The following is a 27,255-nucleotide window of genomic DNA, read 5'->3' as shown; positions in this document are numbered from 1 at the left end:
TTTGTGTCTATTCATGTCGTTTACATAACTTCATTCCTCGGCTGTTTTTTTTTTTCAGAGTGTAGGCCTACGTTACACAGCTGGGATGTGTGACAAATAGGACCACTAAAAAAGGTACACTTTATTTTTTGCCTGATTAGAATCGATTCAATGTGACTCCCGTTGCGCTTTGGAGGAGCGTATTCCCTTGGATAACCTGACAGCAGGGCTAATTGATGATGCTGTATCTCCGTTGAGGTTTGCCGACGAGGACCATGATGAGAAATGCATTTCCCCCTTTAATAATAGTTTTTGAATGGCCAGTGTGAATAATGAATTTTTAAAAAAGCCTGATGGTTAATTTTTTTTCTCTCTCTCTGCCCCTGTGACTGGTCGGCACTTTTTGTACCCCTTGCCACTCGACTGTAATCTTTACAGTGCTTGCATTGATTGGATTTAAAATAATTAAGCCCTCTTGGTCGGCCGGAACACAAGTTCTCATATCCAGTAGAAAATTGAAGCTATTAGTTTAGATTATCATAGACTAACCAAGCACAAATGTAAAGGGGGAAAATACAGCCTCTAATTCCATAAAGCATAACGGATGCTGAATCTATGGGGATATACTCTTTACGGTCATGATGCCATAGCATATACGAGATGGATATTTAATATCAATTGCTGTCAAAACTTATTCTACAGCCATTTTGAAATCCTTGGACGTAAAACGTATGTATGTAGGCCTATGTACTGTATGCATGTATGTATGTATGTATGTATGTATGTATGTATGTATGTATGTATGTATGTATGTATGTATGTATGTATGTATGTATGTATGTATGTATGTATGTATGTATGTACTCTATGGATGTGTGTGTGTGTGTGTGTGTGTGTGTGTGTGTGTGTGTGTGTGTGTGTGTGTGCCACAGACTGAACCAACAGACATATCAGCGCCAACCAAATCCCAAATTAGTAAATACCACACGTCCATCACAGCCTGTCGAGCAAAGTTCACATCTAACAGACCGCTACTTGTCTGTATGATTCAGTCTTTACACCATGTGCAGAACACCTAACACGTTTCATTTGTACACATAACATCAACATCTGAGGTTCTTGGACAAGCTGTCCCATAGGGCCGTGGCCCCTGCTGGCCCTTGTCACTGTACAGCAAACGGACCTCCACATCATCAGAGTTGAGTGTGGTGGCACCCACTGGAGCTGACAGGCAGAGAGAGAGAGAGAGAGAGAGAGAGAGAGAGAGAGAGAGAGAGAGAGAGAGACAGAGAGAGAGAGAGAGAGGGAAGGAGAGGCGAAGGCTATAGATAGAGAGTAATAGGGTCCATGTTAAGGCTGGATGATCCGCGACACAAAATGGTGGTGAAGTTGAGTTGAGTGGAGGGGTCATGGGACTCAGCTGGCCCCTGCTGCATGTGGAGGGACCCCTCTCATTTTCTAGCCATGCACACCGCTTCTCACTCTCACTCGACTACACCCAGAGCCCATCCCTCAGCTCTGACTGATATCTGAGGCAGAGATGTCGAGAGACAGAGAGAGACTGGGATACAGCTCCCCCTTCTCTCTCTCTCTCTCTCTCTCTCTCTCTCTCTCTCTCTCTCTCTCTCTCCATCTCTCTACTTTCTCTACCAGTCTCTCTCTCTCTCTCTCTCTCTCTCTCTCTCTCTCTCTCCCTCCTTCTCTCTATCTCTCTCTCTCTCTCTCTCTCCGTCTGTGTTATTCTCTTACTATACTGTACATCCTCAGTGCACCACATGAAGCACAGGAAACCACTTACATATATCAGTGGTTATGTTTTGAAGGATCCTGTTTGTTATCCCCACCCTCCCTCTTCACTCTGTCCTTTCCCCACACTCCTCCCTGTAAAGGGGGAGTGTGTGTCATGTTGTAATGTTGTAAATGCTGTATATAGGCAGAGTCTTGGAGGCAAGCACGGAACACAGCACATAATAGACCTGTGGTCAGCTCAGATTCGTTGCGTCAGGACAAGGAGGGATAAAGCCATCGTTTAAAAAAAATAATAATAATAGAGAGGGGTGGAGAGAACTGGCTAAAAAAAAACATGACATTTAAAATAGTAGAGATTAGCACCTAATGTCCTGAAAACGCAACCTGTCATTGACACTTATTGCATCTACAATCAGTCAGTGAAATGAATTGCAATGAGTTGAAATTCATCCTCATGACTGTCCTAGGAGGCAAATAAAAACAGCCCACCTTCAGCCATCTTTGCAAAGCCATTACTCAGCGTATGGATCTCACCGCCAATCAAAAAAACAATGTTAATCATTCTAAAAAGGAAAAGTGTGATCGGTTATCACTTTTCATTTCCAATGGTTATCACTGGTTTCATTTTCGTTTTAAAAGTATATTGCAATGACGTTTCAGCACCGATGGCACTGTGTGAGCAGAGACTGTGTTTCAGCACCATGGACAGCACATGGTGCCTGACATGAGAAAGGCCACTTACCCCCGATGTCAGGTCGAAGTTTTTTGTCATATTCTTTCAGTAAGTTGTTTAATATCTCCGTTGCATCCGCTTGGTGATTTTTTGGAGTCAGCATTTGATTCACTGTCATATCGTCATCATATTCATCCTCTTCATTGATTTTTTGGGAACTGCAAGAATACACAACTGTGTTAGTGGAATGTGCAAAGCAGTTATTTCCTGTTGATACTATCCACTCTTTGATATAATCTGCAGCCCTTTCCTAAACAAACCGTTATTAATATAGTTTAGCAGGTCATCACCGCAAGTGCTTAATATTAGGCTACATAATCACCTGTTTCCTTGACAATATGTTGCGCTATGCCATATAGTGTAGATAGCGTGTTGTCAATTAATAAACATTGCTTTCGTTGCAAAAAGAGAAAATAGTGTTGCTTACTGCGGAATCTGTATACACATTCATAGAGAGTCACACTTGTGATAAACATAGAGGGGATGGATTATGAAGTCAACGTTAGGGCGCACAAATCTGTTTGATACCACGACGGGGATTTATTTAGCCCACTTGAAGTTAAGCTATCAACAAATTAGCTGTTTAATTCCTCTCTAAATCAATTCTCCTTTCATTGTTTTAATTAGAGTAGGCTCATTTTGAAGATATGCGGATATATGAACCACTCAGCCTGCTCATACTGAAATGTTTTACCGTAAAAGGGACCACTGTAAGCATATGTTTGACAAAGTTAAACGATGTGACAGTAAACTTTCCAGAATTGTGTGTCCAAAAAAACATTAGGCTACAACACAGTCCTAAATATATCCTACAACCTGCACAGATGCAGGGCGGTAGAAAAAGAAAGATTAATCCCACAGATGTGGGTCTTTGTCGGCCATGTGAACAAGCCCATCCTGACCAGGTGAATAATCCGCTCATCACCACTTACCATGCACGTAACACGGACAGAAGTAAAAAGACGAGCAGGGAAAATGTAGACATGTTGAAATGAGGAGGACGCCGACTTGACAGAGACATTGGTGGAAAGGAAAGTCGTCGAAAAGTGGTCCACTGTTAGTCCGTTCTTCCGAAACCCAAACTACACATTCGCAATTAGCGCACGCAGTAGCCGGCGGAGTGTAATCCTGTATCCTGAATCTTGCATCCACATCAGACAGACAATGTCCTTCCCTTAAGTTGGCTCATGTCGATAATGAATGAGCGCAGATAGTTGACAAACCCCTCCTGCTCCTTGAAGTTGCACTATAGCTTCGATGGCACCGGCTCATCCACAGGCATAGTGACTAAGTCATTGCACACTTGCACCCCAAAACGCGCCAGCTGGAAGCTCCCTTTCTCCAAATGACGTCATGTATACTTGAAGATGCTTTCCCATAAAATACCTTAAACTCTGCACATATATCTCTGCATTTTGTTTTGCCGCACCTGACAGTATTTTCAGGATTTGTCAAGTTTGGATCTAGCTATGACTGTGTGTCCACACCACTTGAAAAGCGCTGGTTTGCGGGTTGACAGCGTCATGTCTTCAGAACATATTGCGCAGACCATTTTACCCCCTTGGAGGCAAATGTCATTAAGTTGCGATAATTTACGCGACAAGATGGTAAGCCGCATGTGTCAGCATTGCATGACATTTTGTATGCACTGTAATTGGTAGGAAAATGTGTTGCAATGTGTATTGTGAACAGACTGCTGCGCAGCGGGTTTGGTGGCCAGATGTCTGTCAGGAACCTAATTAGACTACTTGTCATTTAGTCTTGCGTATGACATTAACATGCCATCCACAGGCAGGTGTACTATAGCCTACCCTGTCTTGTTTTTTTCATAATCAACTTGTACATCAACTAAGAAAAGATTCAGAGACATTTAAATGAGACTGCTTGCATGGCTGTAAGCTGCGGGGAATCGCAATCGCGCACTGATGTTTTGGGAGGCAAAGCAGAAGACTACGTCTACCAGGGCTGTAGTACTCGAGTCCGGACTCGGCCCGAGTCCGGTCTCAAGTCCGTTTTTTTATGGACTTGGACTTGTCTCGGACTCTGTATTGTTTGGACTCGGACTTGTCTTGGACTCGGACAATGGTCTTGCCAAATTAGGCTTTTGGACTCGCCGGGTCTGTCATTAAGTTTTGTTTAGAACACTGGCCATCATAGATTGTAAAGTGGAGCTTGAAATCCAATAACAAACAAGTTTGTCTTCACATCCATGCCATATAGGTTATCCTGTAAGGTTCACACTATTGACATTCATCCTTTCATTGTTTAAAACTGACCGACATGTGACTCGGACTTGACTTGGACTCTAATCTTTTTGGACTCGGTCTTGTCTCGGACTCGAACCTCTTCGGACTCGGACTTGTCTCGGACTTGACTAGTACTGGTCTTGGACTTGTCTTGGACTCTACAAAGGTGGACTTGACTACAGCCCTGACGTCTACCCCTGCCGGATATTTCCCCCCCGAAAGTTAGACCCAGTGGGAAACGGTAGCCTATTCCCACTGTAAAGGAACATACTTTAACCGAGGAGTGTCGTGACTAGACTATAATTTAACTTGGTTGACAGATGTAGTATTGCAAAATATGCCGACTTGAGTGTGTTCCCACCAGTTGAGTCATCTCGGGCTGAAACATATAGCCTACCAGTCGTAATATAGTGAAATGCTTCAAGTAATTTAGAAGCACAGAATAAACACCGGCGTCGCTCCCTCAGCGCGCAACCCTATCGCCGGTGAAGCGAAAGTCTCTTCACAGATCGTCTTCCCTGCTGTGCCAGAATGTATCATGTAGTATCCTCTAGTGGCCATTTGCAGTAATGCAAAGGAAGATTAAAAAATATTACAGTAAGACAGCGTGAGAGAATAACATGGGCGAAATCTACACGACTAAATATTTCTGCACTAGTGGCGTGTTGTTTTGGGCGGAGCACTTTCCCAATATGACATAAACGACAGAATATAAAACCGACCATGACATTTCAAAACAACATTCCAGCACATATCTTTTGAAAGCCTTGCGATTTGACATGAGATTGCAAATCAGAGGAAGAAGCAAGGAACTGTATCCTGGAAAAATAACACGGTGTATAAAGAGCAATTTTATGAGGCTGTTTAGTCAGAAATTAGTCATTTCAAATGACAAATTACCAATAGGTCTGCATTCACATTTTTTACACTTCTTACACTTCACTTCACTATATCTTTGCCAATGTTTTCCCTTGGAAGTGATGATAAAGAATAGTAGTTTAGGATGGCAGAATGCATGGCTTACTTCCTCCACACTGAAAATGGCAAAGGAAATAATGATAATTCTCCAACAAAGAAAGAGATTGCTGCAAATTGCAGGCCCATATAGAAACCCATATACACAAAGATACTACATACTGCCACTTGTGTTTGTTTAAATGTATGAATGTATAGATATGAATTTCACCATTCCACAATCCAAAGCCTTTTGCAACCCCAGTTGATTGCATACTCTCTCTCTCTCTCTCTCTCTCTCTCTCTCTCTCTCTCTCTCTCTCTCTCTCTCTCTCTCTCTCTCTCAAACACACACACACACACACACACACACACACACACACACACACACACACACACACACACACACACACACACACACGCATATGCATACACACACAGGCACACACACACACACGCCTAAACACTCGCACACACACACACACACGCACGCACGCGCGCAAGCACGCACGCAAGCACACACACACACACACACACACACACACACACACACACACACACACACACACACACACACACACACACACACACACACACACACACACACACACACACACACGACACTCACATACAGCTGGTGGTGGCTTGAGTAAAAGCTTACACCAGCATCAAGAGTGAGAGTAGAGTGAAGGGGAAAAGCAACTTAAGTGGACCTAAATCCGAGGCAAACAGATGTGGCCCAGATGTTGCAACACACACCCACACACACAAACACACTCCCACGCACAACACACAAACACACCCCGACCCACACACATACTGTATACACCCACGCAAGTATCCACCCACACACAAGCACACATCCACACACACACACTGACCCATGCACAGGGGTGTCGCTCAGGGGCCCCGTGTACAGTATATATAGGGGGCCCACACACAGTTCGATTTATGACGATATATGGCTGGGGCGGTTGGGGGGTGGGGGTCCATTGGAGATGATTGTACATATAGGGCCCAAGATTGGCTGCTACACTCCTGCCCATGTACAGTAAACACACACTCTCGCACAAACATTTCCACAAACACACACAGGCATGGAGATGGATTGAGTGCCTCTCACTCACTTCTCAGCTCCAGCTGTGGACCTAAGGCTTGGACATGTTGCTGGTGAGCATGTGTATTGAGTGACCATGAGTGTCCTGAGTGTGTGCTGAATATCTGTGTGTGTGTGTGTGTGTGTGTGTGTGTGTGTGTGTGTGTGTGTGTGTGTGTGTGTGTGTGTGTGTGTGTGTGTGTGTGTGTGTGTGTGTGTGTGTGTGTGTGTGTGTGTGTGTGTGTGTGTGTGTACACGCACATGTGTGTGCATGTTTTGTGTGAGGGTGTGTGCACATGGACACGTGTGTTCATGCTGTGCGTGTGTGTGTGTGTGTGTGTGTGTGTGTGTGTGTGTGTGTGTGTGTGTGTGTGTGTGTGTGTGTGTGTGTGTGTGTGTGTGTGTGTGTGTGTGTGTGTGTGTTAGACACAGAGAGGGAGAGAGAGGGAGTCCATGATGTATAATCCCAAGAGCAATCAGTGCAATCCTTCCTCGTACATGCTGTAGGCGTGCAGCTGATTCGCCGGCGACTGTTCCATTAGGAAAATATGATGAAAAGCTTCACGCAACAATCTCTCCCTCCCTCCCTCCCTCTCTCTCTCGCTCTCTCTCTCTCTCTCTCTCTCTCTCTCTCTCTCTCTCTCGTGATCCAGCTGAGTCCGGCCGCATGCCCCGTTAAATAAATAAACCATTCTGCTCGCATCTCGTGCACCCACCGACCAATACAGGACAAGAGCCAGAAAAGGGGGCAGGGGGTAGAGTAGAAGGGGGAAAAACAGCTGGTGGTAAAAGCCTCCCGTTGACACTAATACTATACCATTCTCTCTCTATTTCTCTCATTCTCTCTGCATCTCTCTCTCTCTCTCTCTCTCTATCTTTCCCTCTCTCCCTCTCTCTCTGTAAAGCTGAATGGACGGGGATATTCCCTTCCCGCTCAATTCATACCACAGGAGTCATTCATCTTCCAGCATTTTTCATATCCCAGTGGAACTGTTGGGGAACAAAAAGGTCCTGGAATTTCAAGAAGTACAGTAGATCACGTGTACTGAAGAATTGGGAGCTCTGTCAGAGAGATCAGTTTCTCTCTCTCACTCTTTCTCTCTCTCTCTCTCTCTCTCTCTCTCTCTCTCTCTCTCTCTCTCTCTCTCTCTCACACACACACACACACACACACACTACACACACACACACGCACACGCACACACTTATGCACAAAGACCACACACGCACGCACACACGTACGCACACAGACCACACACGCACGCACACACGCACGCATGCACACACACACACACACTACAAACACATGCGCACACATACCCTCACATACACATTTTCTGTGCAGTACTGTATTGGAAAATGGCAAGTGTGGTGAAATATGGATGTAGTTCTCTGAAGAGTGCTTTATTTCCTCAGGTGGGCTTCAGGGGCAGTCATGGGTAAGCGGTTAGGGTGTCAGACTTGTAGTCCAAAGGTTGCCGGTTCGACTCCTGACCCGCCAGGTTGGTGGGGGGAGTAATCAGCCAGTGCTCTCCCCCATCCTCCTCCATTACTGAGGTACCCTGAGCATGGTACCGTCCTGTCGCACTGCTCCCTTGGGGCGCCATTGAGGGCTGCCACCTTGCACGGGTGAGGCATAAATGCAATTTTGTAGTGTGCAGTGATCACTTGTGTGCTGTGGAGTGCTGTGTCACAATGACAATGGGAGTTGGAGTTTCCCAAATGGGCTTTCACATTTTCACTTCAGAACCAGAGAGAGAGAAGGAGAGAGAGCTTGATCAGGAAAGCATACCAGGCATGACTTTATTGCTTCAGACATAGTCATTCTCATACTGTTGTAGGACATCTGTACTGTACATGGTTTTTCCCAGAGATGTAAACTGAAAGGGAATCGCCCTGTGACCTTTCGAAAAAAACAGTTGCAGGACACTTTTTCAATTGACATCAGTTATAGTGAAAGTGATGCATCTTTCCTGTGCTCAGTGCAATGAAAGGAGGGACTGTGTTGGTTTATTTTTCTAGTTGTCATCAGCACTAACAGTACTTCCTAGTGTGGGTGAAGGTATACAGGCACTCCATTTCCCAATAATAGTAATAACAATAATAAAAAAACAACAAAAATATTTTGCTCTGATAACTTGACCTCCCTCTGAGTAGAGCTATAAAGGGATCTATTAGAGACGGATGCGACAGATGTCAACTCGCTGACTTGGCTGACTTTCGTACACAGAGCATCAGTGTGCTTACAGCTGCACAATGCTAGTGTCATAGTGATACATACTGCAGCCACATGCAGCACAGTGCGTTACAGAGTCTCTGTTGGCAACAGCGCTGTGAACTGTAGACTAGCATCTGCTGTGTCTCCTTTTCACACCTGGGCTGAGGACTGACAAGATCCATTTTGTTGGTAAAGACATTGCAAACCAGATTAGAGCAACAGTTCTGAGCCTGCGTCGGGCTGCTTAAGACCGGTAGAAAAAAAAATACAGTCCATATTTCTGCTTCTCCGCAACAGTGGTTGTTGATTGGCACGTCAAAAATCAATAAATTTCCTCCTACCAGTCAATTGGGTGATTTCCATTGTTCAAACCACATTGCTCCTTTCATTTATTACACAGCTGGGACTGTGATGAAACCTCATCATAATCCATCACCACAGCCATCGGCTAACAGACCATCAGAAACGAATGTCCAAATTTGGAAAAGCCCGCACAGGATTAGAATCCTAGACTATGTTTTAAACGTGGCACAGTCAATCTAAAACAGATTAGGGTCAAATCCATGTCAGACCACACAGCAACCTGGCAAATTAGACAGACCGTCTCAAGGATAAACTGCACTGGTACACACCAAGTCGGTATGCTTCTCCTTTTTTTTGTCCCTTGATGTTTTGAGCTTTTACTGAATGTGTCCTTGGAAATCACTGACAGGTAAATCGTTTTACTAACTAAAAAGAGTAAGAAAGAAGACTGTAGAAAAAAGCCATCAAATGGTACCAGACAGAGCCTTGTACGTACTGTAGGTAAATAAGTGAGGGAGCTCTAGTTTAAGGCTTCTTAGGGTTAGCTGTCTCCACCCAGTCTGGGAGACAGAGAGACAGGCCCTGTATCCCCAGCTGCCCCCATCCCTGACCAAACCACACCATAGCAAAAGGGAAACACAATGCCCAAGTTCCATCCCACCCCACCCGACCCATTCCCCAAATCATCCCTTCAAAACACTAGCAACACAGTAAGTAATGCAGATACAAAGGTAAACACAACAAATAACTAGGGTACCTACAGTGTAGTCACGCTTATCAGTAAGTAAGTGACAGAAAGCAGCACTAGTAGTAATGTCATAAGAAAGAGTATATTTTTTCCCCAAAAAATTGTCAAAGCTGCCAAAGCCTGAACCGTATCATTGTAGTTTCTTAACAAACAACATAAACAGAAGTCTGAGCTTTGCATTGCTTGGATGTACTCAGCCTTGCTCTTCATCCAATGGTCACCAAAGCCTCTGCCAACTTGCCTTACATGCAGAATGCACAGACTATGATAGGTCTATACAGTATGCAGTATAAAAGCTTCACAAGTCTGTGACAAGATCTGTAATCACCCTGACCTAAAAGTACAGCACATGAGTGCTTGTGTGTATTGTATATATGTCATTGTTTCTACTAAGAAAAGGTGAAAGAAAGGTGAAAGAAAAGGTGAAATCTCCGAGGCAGCCACTCAAGGCCTTTGTACACTGAGCCAGCCTTGTGCTGGTTTCTCAAAATGGCCAAGTTGTTGTACACATTTGAGGGTAAACAGGGGAAGACAGAGGAGCAGTCACACAAGCTTCGATGAAATTTAACACCGCTGTCTCTCATCTGATTTCAGTGCATCCTTTGTGGAGGTCTCTCTCCCTGTCAGAAGGCAACACAAGTGTAGCATGGCTATTTTATCGGCTTGAAACAATATATAGTAAAACACTTGCAGCAATTATCTCATCATACGTAACTCCACAACTGTACGGTAGACAGTGATGGGCAAAATATATCCATTAGCTACAATCTAGTGCCACATATTCCAAATGACCTTGTTTTACCTGTCCAATTCAAGCAGGAGATCATTCAACCGGCCAATCACCTCGCTGAATTGGACAGGTATAGCCAGAGTCATTTGGAATACGTGGCACTGGATTGTAACTAATGAATTGAATGAAATTTTCCCATCACAGATGTTAGCACTAGCTAAACTGCTGCCTCTGGGCTGGAACTGGACCACATCTGGCCCAAATACAATGAAGAATCTTCCACAGAGCCAGCGGCTGTGCAGGCATACAGTAGTATTTCAACCTTAAGCTTTGAAAAAGCAACCGGGAGGAGATTTGGTGGCCATTCATACCATACAAATCAGGAGTTACAGTAAACAAGCCAGTAGCAGTAAAGAGACAGTATAGTAGAAAAAGGAGGTTGTTTTTGCATAGCGTTTGGCCGTGCTGAATTTTTAAAACACTAACCTTGGATTTCAGGAATAATTTGCAAAAATGTGGATGCCAAACGCTATGCAGTGACTTTTGTTTTGTTCGGTGTTCTTGAGGAAGTGGATGGAGTTGTTTTTTTTTCTCAAAAGTAAAACCGATTGCCTTTTTCAAAAATACTTGTTGAGCAAACCTGTTGAGTACAACTGTGGAAAGTCCTCCGTGGTATCCTAGCATATAAGAGCAATACACAGTAGTAGAAAGTCAAGGCAAGTACGAGAAACAGTATTCCCAAGGAGTTTTCATCATGCAGTGTAAGAAAGGGGGGGGGGTGACAGGGTACGGTAGCTCTCTCCATGGCACCGGACAAGAGAAGGAGCAGAGTGGACAGAAAATAAGTGCCTGCCATCACATCAAACACAGGTCCAGTCTCCGGACAAATATGGCTGTGAGAAAAAAATAAATACAGGAAAAAAGAAGTGATAGGTCCACAGACGGGGGGCTCCTTTATGTGGGAGAGATGGGGTCCTTGATGACTTCCCGGTTCAGATAGGTGGCCCAATAGACCAGGTTAAATGTCCCGAAGAGGACAGGAAAGACTATCCGGGACATCTTGTCGATCTTGCTGACGCTGTTGTAAGTCTTTTTGGGGTCGATGGCCGGCTTGGGCTCGCCGCTCTTCAGCTGCACGGCGGTACTGTTGGAGATGGTGGCGATGGCCGTGTCCTTGGTCAGGTTGGGGGCGTAGTTCACCCCGGCCGAGCAGGTGTTGTTGGGCTTCTTGGAGAGCGCCAGAGGGTCCTTTCTCTGTAAAGAGTAGACAGAAAGAGAGGCTATTATGAAAAGAACTGACTCAAAGCCTCAAATCTATAACAGCGGGGCGTTTCTTGACAGCATAGTTGTTAGAAAGTTAGCAACTTGGGTAGTTGCCAATGAAAAATTGCATTGCAAACAGCAAAGTAGCTAATGAAGTTAGCAACTATTGTTTCGAGAAATGCACCCCATCAGAGATGATAGAGACTACACTGGTGGTATAAAAAGTCAGAGTCACACAAACGGGGTAGGTGAATGAATAGATGCCTGCAATAATATGTGAAATTGGATAAAGAGTTGGGGAGTTCAGTTCTTATACGAGAACCATGTCAAGCAGGCAATGTCACTGATGTCGAAATACCCCTCATCTCTGATAATTGAGTCAGAATGCAAATGCACCTGTGCGTGCACAATGTCCCACTGCAAGACACAGAATTACATAAGCCTATCTTGCAATGACACAAAAGAGCCGGTGCTAATATATGGACACCCTCTCTTCCAAAACATTTGGCATGCAGTACTGCGAGCAGGGAAGCTGGTAAAAGGGGTCAGTTGCCCCGGGCCCAGGGTGGGAGTTGGGGTGGGGTGGTCAGAATTGGGTCCCCCCCTCTACTTTGTATGTGTGGTGGGGGGGTTCATATGACTTTGTCCCGGCCCAAGCCAAAGCTGTCAGTGGTCCTGACTGTGAGGATAGGAACAGAGACCCCAGTGTTGAGGCTCTATGCTATGCAGCCAGTGGTAACGACCTGGCACCTTGCCTGCTTACCCTGCCCCTCAAGCTGCTCACCTATTGATTTTTCAACATCCATTCTCTGTATTTTCAGCACCTTCCAGCTCATGTATTGTTTTGTTATTATCGCCTCAGCCAGAGACAGCAATATATGAAGCTACTACAATAAATAATAAGCATATATTAATAAATAATTAAATAAATAGAGAAAGAATATTCGCCAACCCATGGCACCTCTCCCAGCTCACCCACCTTGCTGGCATGGGATAGGGACGCGTCCCCCCTGATATTTAAAGGTCACTGCTAAAGCCTGCTGTCTGTTTTCCTGCTAAGACCTGTGAGTTAATGGATCTTCTGAAATAACATTTAAAAAACGTGATAGGCAGCAGGCAGCATTTCCCTCCATACCAGCCGAGTGACCTTTCGCAGAGGGACCATAGAGATGCCCAGCGGCAAAGGACACTATGACACCGTCCGTCCCCGGGAGAAAAAATACACACATTTGAACGTCACAGTCCTTAATGGTGATTTATGGTCAAATCAAACCACAGTTAGGACGTAACGGCAGCCCGATGAAGACAAAGACGATAATGGCTGACATTTAACGGCGTCTGCTCTGAATGTGGACGTGTTGTACACAAATTACCCAAATTACACAGAAGTTTGACTGGCATTTTACAAAAAAGACATTGACAAAAGGAGGGAGAAAGCACATGTGTCAGTCTTTTAAAGCAGATGGGGACAAAGGAACTATTTAATTATCGCTGGCTGTCATCTGAATGGAACACAAACATGTTGTGTAACTTCAGGGCGCAAAAAGCAGTGCATACACAGACACTTCCTGCATCTGAGAAGAGCAGGATATTGTACCAAGCTACATAAGGATGACTTTAAAGATAGCCCCAACTCCCTCCTCATCCATCAACACAACACTGATGTCTTTCAAGACTTTTGCTCTTCTTAGTTTGTCAGCCATTTGATTGCAGAGGTTATTACAGTTTCTATCGACTTTCGAACGTTTTCGTGACTTGCACTTTACAAGGCTCTGCTGTATCTTGCATTTCCGATACATAAACTCATAAGCTGTGTTCAAGTGAGCTCTGATGACATGAGCTGATCCAAAAACATTGATGCTTCAATAGCTTGGCGTATTGTACGTACGTAAGCTTACGTAACAGTGATCAACTGGTCTGATCGACTGGACTAGACACTTAGATAATGTTTCAATGTCAGCGTTGTACAGTATGCCATCTAAGTTCAGCTGCTGGATTAGAAGCATTAGCATAGTGCAGTGAAGGATAACTCAGCTTGGTATATCAACAGCATTAAACCAGCACTAAGAGGGGGTGGGAATGGGGGGTGGGGGGTGGAGATGGTGGTGGGCTGGATCTGTCAATACATGGGCTCAGGGAAGCCGAGGGGGGGGGGAGTCACTTGTATATACAGTACATATACATACAATATATACATATCGGCTATAAAAAAAGAATAGTCACCTTAGGCTGTTGGGCCTCCATAGCCTTCTTGCCATCCCAGGCCCAGCTCCTCTTGGTGAAGTAGTTCACGGTGGCGAACTCGATAAGCGCGGAGAAGACGAATGCGTAGCACACAGCGATGAACCAGTCCATGGCGGTGGCATAGGCCACTTTGGGCAGCGAGTTACGGGCACTGATGCTCAGCGTGGTCATGGTCAGTACAGTGGTCACTCCTGTAAGAGAGGACATATCGGATGAGACGACTGAGAGAAATATTAGGCTGAGCAGTCTGACCCATCACTCAGATAAACACAGTGACGAACGCTAAGAGATTTTTTTTTGCAGACTTAAGTCAATATACTGTATACGGTCATAATCCCGTTAAAAAGAGATTCCCCAAGCTTCCAAAACAGCAAATTCCAAAAGCACACACACACACACACACACACACACACACACACACACACACACACACACACACACACACACACACACACACACACACACACACGCACACGCACACGCACACGCACACATACGCACGCACACACACACAGAAACGCACACACACACACACACACACACACACACACACACACACACACACACACACACACACACACACACACACACACACACACACACACACAGAGCGAGAGATAGAGTCAAACAGAGATACGGTAGATAGAGAGAGAGAGAGAGAGAGAGAGAGAGAGAGAGAGAGAGAGAGAGAGAGAGAGAGAGAGAGAGAGAGAGAGAGAGAGAGAGAGAGAGAGACAGAGACAGAGACAGAGACAGATAGAAAGAGACAGCTGCACTGGGGTGACACTGACCAAAGACAGTCCTGGCAGGCACGGACTCCCGGTTGAGCCAAAAGGAGACCTGGGAGAGGATGACGGTCATGAAGCACGGCATGTAGGTCTGGATCACGAAGTAGCCAATCTTGCGCTTCAGGTAGAAGTGACACATCATGACTGTGTACTGACCTGGGCAGGACAGGAGGGACATGAAAGCATGAAAAAAGGAGTTAGTGAGGATGTTTGCGGCAGAATGTAGAAGTGATGGAATGATCAGTGTTTCCCGCAGAACATTTGTTAGTGAAGGTGGGTGGGGGGTTAGACATGTGACCATCATAATTACAAAGGCCCTGTGCAGTGTGTTGTTTCAGATGAAATAGAAAGCAAAACCCTACAAAAAAACATTCATCATACAGTTTGTGCAATGCAACTTTACAATGCAACAAAATTACATGATAATGCCAAATCGTTTTGTTTTCAGGGGACCTAGTCATGGTAGGAAATGTGCGTGTGCGGTCAAGGTGGCCACCTTAACTATGAAGTGCTGGGGGAAACCCTGGTGGTGAATTTTCCCAAACCTCAGTCCAGACACAAACAGACACCACCTGTATAACACCTCTAAGGCACCACTGAAATGCTCCATGTTTGCATGCTTGGGGATGTGCCAGTGCCTGCAAACAGTGCCAACTACTGGTCAAATAGGGTAAGGACAACTATTTAGAGCAAGACAACAGACAGCACTCTAGAAGTTAAGAAGGTGAACAGAAGGATTTAATTGGATTTCCTGATGAGGTTGCAAGTCCCGACCAGGTCAATGCCTCTTGCTTGGCAAGCACACAGAAGAAACTATGGTGGTAATACAGTGGCAGAAAAAAAAATCGTTTTAGTTCAGAGGACGAGGGGGAAAGCTGCTGTAGGCCTATCATTTCAGATGCAAGGGGCAAACATGGTGATCTCTTATTCCTGCACCTTTTCTGATGAAATGCATCAAGCAGACACCTTCACTGATTCAATCAGACTTAGTGAGTGGTAGAAATCAGTAGTGATGATTTACAATCAGACTGTACTGTTCATGCCATTGTTGATGATGACGTGACAATACTCATTGCCACTGTTAGGCAATATTACATGTAATGTGATTAACTTCAGATTGTTTGAATGAAAACTAATGGGGAAGAGAGTATGCCAGTTAGAGCTTACACCATATACTGTACACAATACCATTCAAAATCTTCAATCGTGTCATGGCTATATGGGAGGTAAATCAGATTCATTTAGAAGAGACAAAAGAGTGGTGGAAACATCATATATACTCATCCTGTTAAGCAAGCAAAGATTGCATTTGAGGCTTTCTTTCTTTCTTTTTTTCAAATCCACTGCAGCCTCCGAGTCTGCTAAACTATGGAGGATTCACTGATGACTGTTGCTTTCTCTTGGCAAAATCGGATTTTTCTGTCCCGCTAATCCCTTGTCACAATCTGCATCCTACAGCTCTAGCTCGCTCACTCAATCTCTCTCTCCCCCTCCCTCCCTTCCTCCTTCTCTCTCTCACTCTCTCTCTATCTCTCCCTCTCTCTCTCTCTCTCTCTCTCTCTCTCTCTCTCTCTCTCTCTCTCACACACACACACACACACACCAACTTCAATCTCTCTATCTCTTTCAGGCCAGGCCATCAACACTCAGGAGTGACACGTCGCCTTTGCTTGTAGTTCGGACAAGAAAAAGAAGAACAGCGAGGTGGAAATTCAGGAAAACAAACCGGGACAGACCAAAAACATCCCTCACAACAACCAAAAAGAGATATTCCTGGACTTTTATTTTGACCTGCATCAAACAACATCACCAGTGGATGAATGAGGCTGCCGGGAGTGGGAGCTGAGAGGAGGGAGTTGAGGAGAAGTTTGGAGCGTGGAGGACACGCTGGATCATCACAGGAGCGGAGCGAGCCTGAGCCCCAGGGGGTAGTAAGCTGCTGCAGCATGGCCTCCGGAAGACAGGCGTAGGAGGGATAGCCCCTTACCCTACCTGTGGTCCTCCATCCTCCATCCATCACCACCCTCCTCTCCATCCCTCACCCTCTCCCACATGAGCTGTCTCCGGAGCCCTAGGGCACCCCACTCCACAGCCACAGCCGCTGCCTTGGATGCACTGCCCTGGCCTGGACGACGTGTCTGACAGCCGGCCACCGCCAACATGCGACTCTGGTGGATTTTACTCTTCGGCTTCTGGAGCGTGTACGGCGAGCTGCCCTTCATCGCGGATAACAATGCCGCCATGCTGGTCAACTGGTGAGTAGTGTACTGCAACTAGTGGCACCTGCTTGTTTTTTTCCGTTTGTGCTTGTGGGGGTTTCTCTGCATGTGTGGGGAGGAAGTGGGGTGTCGGGGTGTGGGTATGTGTGGGGGTGTGTATATGTTGAAGAAGGTAGGTCTGCGCACTGTGGGTTAAGCTCCCAAAATAAAGTTAATTCAATTAAAACAGCAACGCTTCGATCACCCTGGATCTTTGTCAGGCAGGGGTGTGTGTATGTGTTGACATCTCCACTTGTGGGTATGTAGGGTGTGTATATGTGGAGGGAGGGGGTGAAGGTGTGTGTACTGTAGGGGTTTGTCTGTGTGAGGTACTGACTATGTCTTTAGTTGAAGGTGAAGATCGTGCACATCTCAGGAAAAGGTGCAGGATAAAGGCTGAGAGTCATTTTAGAGTGTGGAGTCCGCACACTTAAAATCCTTTTTGAAATTCTCTATCAGGAGACAACAGTCGAAAAGTCATCCTATCCTGCCATGGAATAAAGAAATAAAGAAAAAAGGATTTTTAAGTGTGCAGACTCCTTACCCTAAAAATGACAATATCTTTCCAACACATTATACAGTCTATGGTTTGAGGAGGTCCATTTCCCCCAAGGTGTCCGACGGTGGGACAGGTGGCTAATGACTTAATATTGAGAGTTAATATTCAACTCTGCTCTACTCTCGAGGTGGCATGGTCACAAGTTACAGCCAATAGAACCCTTACAACTACAATGTTTGGCAACTATAATGTTCAAGTTAAGATATCTGATTGAGGGTATAGAGTTAGGATATCTGGTGGCTTCTGGACTTCTATAACAACCTTGAGATGCATCATATTGCATATTGTCTGTGTGTGGCGGGTGGCTATATTTACATTTTCCCTGGCCGGACGGTTTAGGACGCAATTTCTGACTCCCTTCTCGGTTTCCCATAGTAGCCCCGGCGCTACTATTCTTGACTGAGCAAAGAGGCTTTGCACCTCAGATTAGCCCCAGGCTAATTGCAGGTCACTAGAGTTTTCTACAGCGTCTTTACTATGGCCTCGCAAAAGGGATGTGTGCTGAAATGACACCAGGACCCCCCACCCCAACCCTCCCTACAGGAGAAGGCCTTGTACTGGTTAGGTGGCCGGGGCACTCCTCGGAGAAAGAACAGCATCACACAAGAGTGGTTCCTCATAGCAGGAATCCCCCTCCTCCTGCTATGCCCTCATTCCCTTTTTCTTGTATTATTACTCGCTCACACTGTTTCCATATCGTTCTCTCTCTCTCTCTCTCTCTCTCTCTCTCTCTCTCTCTCTCTCTCTCTCTCTCTCTCTCTCTCTCTCTCTCTCTCTCTCTCTCTCTCTCTCTATCTCTCTCTCTAGCTCTTGCTCTCTCTCTTATACACACACATACATATGGTGCATTACTATTTAATGAAGGTGCTGCATAGCAGATAAGTCACACACCAGATTTCCAGCATGTCTCCCTCCTCCCCCCCCCCTCTCTCTCTCTCTCTCTCTCTCTCTCTCTCTCCCTCTCTCTCTCTCTCTCTCTCTCTCTCTCTCTCTCTCTCTCTCTCTCTCTCTCTCTCTCCCTCTCTCTCTCTGTTTCACACCCATTTCCTCTCTCTCTAGGCAACCTCTTTATTACCCCAGAGAGATAATAGGGACACTCCTAACCTATTTGATTTGCTTAGTACAGTGCAGTACATGCTCCCCTACCCAGATGGTGAGACTGGATGGCTAGTGGCTACAGTACGGTGTAGCTGGATGGCTTGTGCATGTACACTGAATACCGCACTATAGTTGGTTGGCTTCTGTACAGGTATGTACGCTACAGTACTGTACATTATAGCTGGATGGTTTGTGTACAGTATGTACGCTAAATGGTACTAACCGGAAGCAGGAGAAATAAAGCTTACAAGGGCTCTACAGAGACCATCGGGATTGTAACAGCCGTTTAGGCCCACCCCTGTGACATTCACTGGCAAAAAGTGTTTTCTCCCCTCAGACAGCACTAAGAGGCTAAAGGTGTCAGAGGCAGCGTGGGGCTATATGGCCATATATGTTCAGGGCCGGAAGGAGGGATAGCCCTCCTCGATCTCACCGTCCGCCTCCCAGTAAACCCTCCGCCCCTGCCTGCCCGCCTGCCTGCCTGCCTGCCTGCTGCAGTGTATTACTGTACCATTTTACATAACCAAATTAAGCCGATGCTGCTCAAACTATCCACACACACACACATACACACACACACACCGTGCGGACACATACTGTAGGCACACAACCAAATTAAGCCGATGCTGCTCAAACTATCCACACACACACACATACACACACACACACCGTGCGGACACATACTGTAGGCACACACACATACGCTCACCCATACACATACGGACACATATCAACACACACACAGATGGATGCGGACATACAGTACACACACACACACACACACACACACACACACACACACACACACACACACACACACACACACACACACACACACACACACACACACACACACACAGAGAGAGAGAGAGAGAGAGAGAGAGAGAGAGAGAGAGAGAGAGAGAGAGAGAGAGAGAGAGAGAGAGAGAGAGAGAGACCACCACCAGTAGCCGCAGCCTCCACGCTCCACACCCTCCCCTCCCCTCATGTCACACCGTGTCGCTCTCTCTCCGACAGCCAATCCGGGCTTTGTGATGTCACTGGGTAAAAGCACAAGCGATGGGCCGGCTCTGGGATTAACCCTACAGACTCAGTGGCTCAGGAGGGGATGAGTGTCCCCTCCACCCCTCCTCCTCCTCCTCCTTTCCTCCACTACTCTTCTCTTCCTCTCCCACTCCTCTTCTCATCTCTCCCCTCCTCTTCTCCCCCCCTTCCTTTTCTCTCCCTCCCCCTCTCCCCTCCTCTCGTCTTCTCTTCCTCCGCCTCCTCGTCCATCTCTTCCTCCCTCCCCTTCACTTGCCTCTCTCTCACCCAAAGAGAGACAGCTGGCAGTGTGTGGGAGGTGTTCTCAAATCCCATCCCACCCAGCCCCTTACACATTCAGCCACACATGCACGCATGGACACACACACACACACACACACACACACACACACACACACACACACACACACACACACACACACACACACACACACACACACACACACACACACACACACACACACACACACACACACACACTGACATACAGTACATGCGTGCACATCAACGCACACTCACGTGCACATAAACCCCGTACACAGAGATAGCTCTGAACACATGCATGCCCCCACACACAGATACACACACTCACAATCAAACTCTCCCTCTCTCCCTCCCTCCCTCCCTCTCTCTCTATTACCAGTTTTCCACCAAAACCTGACTGTGCCGCTGTGCTGTGCCGTGCTGTGTTGCGCTGTGTTGAGCTGAGCAGGGCTGTCAAATCAGAATGGTTGGCTTTTCCATTCGAAAACGTGCAGCCCCCAAGAAGGTGGCACCTAAGGCAGCACCTAAGGGACCATCTGACATTATGGAAAGCTAAAAAGTGTCTACACCAGCTAAAAACATTTGCAGAGCATTTTTTCAGGGCCAATGATGAACACATGATATTGATGGTTGAAATGCACCCTCACTGGCATGGGTTTCTGTTCAGGATATCCAGCTCAGCTGCTTTTCTAAGGCAGCGGTTCTAAAGCTTTGTTTTCCTGCGCACCCCCTTGTATATTTGCTTACAGCCTGCCACAACCCACTGCACAAATTTGATTAATATTAAATACAATTATTGGGATTTAATTAGTTTGACCAGCATTGAGGACTTCGCACAATCGCAGGGCATATTTTTGCCTACGAGAGTATACCTGTAGATAGCGAGCCACACTGATAAAAAAAAATCACGTCAAATTTACAGTGAATAATTGGCGGCTTTGGTTGTACAGTGACAATGTATTTTGCTTCATGGTCAAGAAAGTTAACATCTACAAAAACAACAGCGCGCCCATCCTCCTCCATGACTATACTTGTTACTGTCCTGCCTCCTCATCTTCCTGACACCATCACTGAGGTACCCTGACTGTGGTACTGGTCCCCTCCCCATCCTCCACCATCACTGAAGTACCTTGTCTGTGGTACTGCTACAGTAGGCTAACTTATCAAATATATGTCCATGGAGACTGACCAGTAGAGCTGATTTATATTTTAATAACAGATATAGTAATAGTAATACAAAAGAAGTGGAGATAGGAATGTGGACAAAACATCAAGACTATACTTTGTCGGGGAAAGTGACTGCATGGTTGACTATACAACTGCTACCGAAACGTGAATGGAAGAATTGACCTGCTCCCCTTACCCAGAGGGGGGAAAGACTACAGGGATCAATAGCCCTGGCTACAGTAGATGCAATCATTTTACTCTTTCTGCCTTCGTCCGTAGTTTGATATGGTGTCCCGGCATGAAGTGTGTGGGTCACGCCTCTTGACCAATCAGTGGGCTGGTTGTCAACATACTGTTCAGCTCACTTCAGTCAGCAAGCTGGCTTTAGAGCTGAGTTGAGCTGAGTTGAGCGCAAGTCGAAACACAAAATCTCCCTCTCTCTCTCTCTCTCTCTCTCGCTCTCTCTCACACACAAACTCATTAATTTGCCATCTCTGCCCAGCTTAAATTGAAAGTTCTTTACTTCTCACACCAGCTCACTACAACACTATACTGGCAAGCATAGGATTTCATGACTTCCCCAGTACTTTATACATGGGTTTACCGGTTGTAAACAATTCCTGGTTCCGCGACCCTGGCTGCTTTTGTCGCTGCAAATGCAATTTCTAGCCATATATGTATATTGGATTTTTGTCTTTTTCTTTTTCTTTTTTTTTGTTTGTTGCTGCACAACATGGCCTTTCATGATAGTGACATGTCTCTGATACCGTCTGACCCCCCACCTCCCCACAACCCCACCTTGACAATCAACTCCTCTGTGGGAAACACTGACATTGGTGCTTTGTGAAAAAAAACATACCAAAAAATATAAGACAAAACAACAACAATAACAAGTATTGCCCTAATTTCCATCAGGAAACCAACAGGAAATACACAGGGTTTTCACAGGAAATTACTTCGTCCCCAAAGGGCTTTAAAAGGGCTTTACGGCATTCATGGGTAAACGGTTAGGGCGTCAGATTCATAGACCAAAGGTTGCCGGTTTGACTCCCGACCTGCCAGGCTGGTGGGGGGAGTACATAACCAGTGCTCTCTCCCATCCTCCTCCATGACTGAAGTGACCTGAGCAAGGTACCGTCCCGCCACACTGATCCCTTTCGGGAGCCATTAGATGCTGCCCCCTTGCACGGGTGAGGCATAAATGCAATTTTGTAATGTGCAGTGTGCCCTTGTGTGCTGTGGAGTGCTGTGTCACAATGACAATGGGAGTTGGAGTTTCCCAGCTGGGCTTTCACTTTCGCTAAAAAATAGCCACACTATGCATGTGCCTGTGTAATGCCAGAGAGAGTAGAGAGAGAGAGGTTCCATTGGCCCATTGTTTCCTGGTTCGATTATGCCCCCCTTAGGCAGACCTAGGCAGACCTAAGGACTGTTCTATTCATTGTAGGAGCATTATGACACGCCCCTTTAGGCAGACCGGAACCTGGTCGCGTTAGGTGAAACCTATTATGTTGGCATATCTCTATTAAAGAATCTCTGGTAATGCTGTGTGTGGCTTTGGCCTTGGCCCTCCTTCATCCTGGTGCTTGCAGCAGGGCAGTTTTGCCTGGTAGTTGGGTGTGAGAGGTGAGGGGCAGCATATTGCTGTTAATGCTGACTTGGCTTGCGGGTGAAGCGCAGCGCTGTCGGAGCAGCGTAGGGAGGGTTACCAATAGAGGGATATAGTCCCTGCCCTGCCCTGCCCTCCTTGGCACAGTGCAGCTGTGCACTGCCTTTTCTCTTTCCTCTGTGTGTGTTTGTGTTTGTGCCCGCTCCGTCTGTCTACCTTCTGCCCATTTCTCTGTGTGTGTGTGTGTGTGTGTGTGTGTGTGTGTGTGTGTGTGTGTGTGTGTGTGTTTGTATGTGTGTGTGTGTGTGTGTGTGTGTGTGTGTGTGTGTGTGTGTGTGTGTTTGTATGTGTGTGTGTGTGTGTGTCTCTCTCTCTCTCTCTCTCTCTCTCTCTCTCTCTCTCTCTCTCTCTCTCTCTCTCTCTCTCTCTCTCTCTCTCTCTCTCTCTCTCTCTCTCTGTCTCTCTCACTGTGTGTGTGTCTATCTTTGCATGAGTGTGTATGTGTGTTTGAATGTTTCTGTGTGTCTCTAGTGTGTGTTTGTGTGTGTATGTGTGCGTGCATGTGTGCGTGTGTGTATGTGTGTGTGTGTGCGCTTATATCAGTCAGAGTCAGAGTGTACTTTATTATCCGCAGGGGGACATTTGTCTTGGGCTTCACTCATGTCTGTGTGTGTGTGTGTGTGTGCTTGCGTGTCTGTGTCTGTCTGTGTGTGCGTGTGTGTGTGTGTGTGTGTGTGTGTGTGCGTGCGCGCGTGCAGGTGTGTGTGTGTGCACTTGCATGTGTGTGTGTGCGCTTGCATGTGTGTGTGTGTGTGTGTATGTGTGTGTGCCTGTCCTCCTGTCCTTTACCTCGGCTGGTGGAGATCTCCTCGGAGCCGGCAGTCTGTCCGGTCAGATGGTACTGGTTGAGCCGCGAGCCATCCTCCGCCACCACCACCGATTTGGCCGCCCCACTCGTCCACACATACACCACCTCCGACATGGGGTAGGCGTCTGCAGAGGGGAGGAGAGGGGAGGGCAAGAGAGGGGAGGGTGTGGAAAGGGGAAATAAGGGAATGGAGTAGAATGGGATTGGCAAAGGGGCATAGGAACAGAAGGGCAGAGGGTCACAACCACAGACCATATCGAAGCCAAGCAGATCAGTGATGCATGGGTTGGGGCCAAAAATCATAGAACAAATATAGAACAAAATAATCACCAGATTAACATGCATTTGGCATGTTGTTTACGCTTAGTGTCATTTTTCAAAAGAGATTTCTTGAGATCTTGGAGAGATTTATTGTCATTGACAAAAGACTACCTTTCTTTTTAAGCCTTTTTGTCATATAGGACAGTAGACAGACAGTGGTGGATTAGGGGAAGGGACAGCAAAAAATAGGGTATGTTCCTGTATACCAGAGATATGTATAGGGTGTGCACATGCTGTAGTCAACTGTAGTCAAGCCTGATTATCATCAACTTTCAAATCTCTTTGAACATGGCCTGACCTACAGCATAACAATTAACGTTTCTCAAATGGCATGGTTGACCCACCTTCCTTGGTTTGCCTCTGGTCGAGGCCAGAGAAGGCTGTGCCAAAGTTTACACCAAACATTTTCTTAGGCCCAATAGAACGTCTCTGCTTTAAACCACATCACTCCTTTAAACACACCTCTACCCAGGGCCGTTGGAGCTTCCCAAAGTTGATTGCTTCCCAACAAAGTGGGTGGAGTTTCCCAGTTCTCCGGAGCTCCAAAAGCCGAAGGTGTTGCGTCACTAGGAGGGCGCGGCCTGGCTAGTCAACTGTACCACTTGTATGCCAACCCCACCCAAGAGCTGCATATTATATTTGGAAAACAAAGGTGTGGCACATGTACTGTACATGTACGTACTACAGTAAGCGTCAATGTACAAATCTGTCAGCAGACGTTGTGATGTGTCAACTGTGACTACAATGGAACTTTCAACCAGTAACAAGTGGTCTGAGGTTGTGTTTCCCAAAAACCCTTAAGTAGTATTTAAGCCTAAGCAGTATTTAAGTATGAGGGGGCTCCTTGGCAGTATACCACATCACTAAAAGTGTACCCAGGTGAAAAACCCATATACTTAAAGTGTACTTTTTTTGACCGTACTTAGTACAAAGTGTACTATTTTCGGCGATTTAAAGTGCGCTTCATTGCACTATTAGTGCGCTGAAGCACTACTAAAGCAGTACTTCAGCACACTTGCAGCACACTGAGGATGCTAAATTGGCACCACTTTTGGACAACTTTAAGTGCACTACAAGCATACTTTTGAAAGTATGCTCCAAACACGCTTTTCATGCATTCGTATGGCATTAATAGTGTGCTTGAGTACACTTCTATAACATTTTATTGTTACTAGAAGTACAATAAAAGTATATTAACTTCATGTTTCTTTGGACTACATTGGAACATTTTAAGTCTGTCAAAAGTATATCATATTAAGTATTGTAAATATATAACATATGCTTGAAGTATATTTACAGTACACTCCCAAGTACAACGAATAATATAAATGTAATACTACAATCCATGCTGGTCCTCAGAACTTGTACATTACACACAGCCACATGTCACAGTAGTGATACAGTATGCATGCCTAGCACGACTGACATTTACAATCATTGCATTATTACAGAGATTTCAGATACACTTCACTTTATTTCTTTCTTGTTCCACCTTCCTGCAGTTGATCATTTGAATTGATCACTAATGGTGACCGGTGATTATTTGTTAGAACAACTAGTTCCAACTTACCTCTCACCATGTTACTATGGGAAGAGTGAGCCTATATATACCAGAACATATACGTGACCATCATAATGACGGTGGGAACATGGCCATTTTTTGTGTACCACTTTAAAATTTTAAAACTCACCATGTTACTATGGGAAGAGTGAGCCTATATATACCAGAACATATACGTGACCATCATAATGACGGTGGGAACATGGCCATTTTTTGTGTACCACTTTAAAATTTTAAAACTCCTACAATAAACGCAGAATATAACAATGAGTATATTTCATGCAAACCAAAGATATTCCTTAGAGGTAAATGGCTTTCTGTTTGAGAAATTTAGCTCCAAGAAGTGCATTGCATGATGGTACATGCATAATGGTGCATGATGGGTAAATGAACTTTGTGTAAGCACACTTTGAATATATTTGGGTGAAGTACAATCATGGTGCACTTAGAAAAAGTGTACTTGCAATATGTTAAAGCGATTTACTTTAAAGCGCACTATAGAAAATCACACTTCGAAGACATTTGGGTGAAGTGTAATCATATTGCACTTTAAAAAAGTACAATTGCAATATGTTATTAAAAAATACACTTTTAGTAAGTTCACTATTAGAACACTATTAGTATATTCCTCTAAATACACTTTAGCCAAACATCTTCAAAGTGCACTTGAAGTATGGTTCGCTAAGTGTACTTTCTTTGAGAGCAACTTAATTACATCTAATTTTAAGTACACTTTAAATAAGCATATTGTAAACATACTTTTTCTTAGCACAAAATGCACAAGTGCACTTTTAACATGCTAAGTACACTTCAGTCATGCTTTTATTGTACTAAATTGAACCACTTTTTCAGCTGGGTATGCATACAATCCTTTTATAAGCCTAGTACATACAATATTTTTTCTCTCACATGCAAATAAAATGGTTGAGCCCAGTGCATGCGCGAGGTAAAATAATGCATGTATAAACTTTTAGTGATTATGTGAGACCTATTTCTGATATATTGCCTTGGAGGCCCCTCATACTTAAGTACTACTTAGGCTAACATACTTCTTAAGAGTTTTGGGAATCACAGTTATCAGAGGCAGTTAGCAGCAGTCAGGATGCAGACTTGCAACAACAGTCTGTTAGGGGAAATTATTCCATCTGAAATCATGGCTAATATTCCATTTTGATTAAATCAAACATGTTTGATTTGATTGGGGGCCGCACTATTCTGTGACACTGAGCTGTCCACCCAGTCTTTACGTCTGTGCTTACAATCAAGTCAAAATTGCAATCAGCACAATATGTACGTTTGACATACCACTCAGTCTGGCTTTAATTATGAATAACTGGGAAAAAACAGGTCAGGTTCCATTTTTTTAGGGAAAGTGGTTGATTGCAATTGTAGGCACAGTGGAGGTGCTGGGGGTGTGTGGCGTGGAAGGCAGGGAGAACTGCATTTGAAGCACAG

General features: G+C 45.3%; 2 protein-coding genes across 2 annotated transcripts in view; both read right to left on the bottom strand.

Annotated features, from left to right (window-relative positions):
• LOC134450377 (gamma-aminobutyric acid receptor subunit gamma-3) overlaps positions 1-3,446 on the bottom strand; it is a 139,786-nt gene extending 136,340 nt beyond the window's left edge. Inside the window, exons 1-2 of the mRNA XM_063200222.1 lie at positions 3,394-3,446; positions 2,471-2,619 (exon numbers count right to left, since the gene is read on the bottom strand). Of these exons, the coding sequence (XP_063056292.1) occupies positions 2,471-2,619; positions 3,394-3,446 (202 nt within the window). The remainder of the gene's footprint in view (positions 1-2,470; positions 2,620-3,393) is intronic.
• Positions 3,447-11,710: 8,264 nt separating this feature from the next.
• gabra5 (gamma-aminobutyric acid type A receptor subunit alpha5) overlaps positions 11,711-27,255 on the bottom strand; it is a 46,726-nt gene continuing 31,181 nt past the window's right edge. The window contains exons 6-9 of the mRNA XM_063202069.1: positions 23,900-24,043; positions 15,055-15,207; positions 14,243-14,454; positions 11,711-12,010 (exon numbers count right to left, since the gene is read on the bottom strand). Of these exons, the coding sequence (XP_063058139.1) occupies positions 11,711-12,010; positions 14,243-14,454; positions 15,055-15,207; positions 23,900-24,043 (809 nt within the window). The remainder of the gene's footprint in view (positions 12,011-14,242; positions 14,455-15,054; positions 15,208-23,899; positions 24,044-27,255) is intronic.

This window comes from Engraulis encrasicolus, chromosome 6, assembly GCF_034702125.1.
Source record: "Engraulis encrasicolus isolate BLACKSEA-1 chromosome 6, IST_EnEncr_1.0, whole genome shotgun sequence".
NCBI classification, from domain to species: Eukaryota; Metazoa; Chordata; class Actinopteri; order Clupeiformes; family Engraulidae; genus Engraulis; species Engraulis encrasicolus.
Note: the sequence above shows the minus strand (reverse complement) of the source record. Positions and strands in the feature narration are given on the sequence as shown.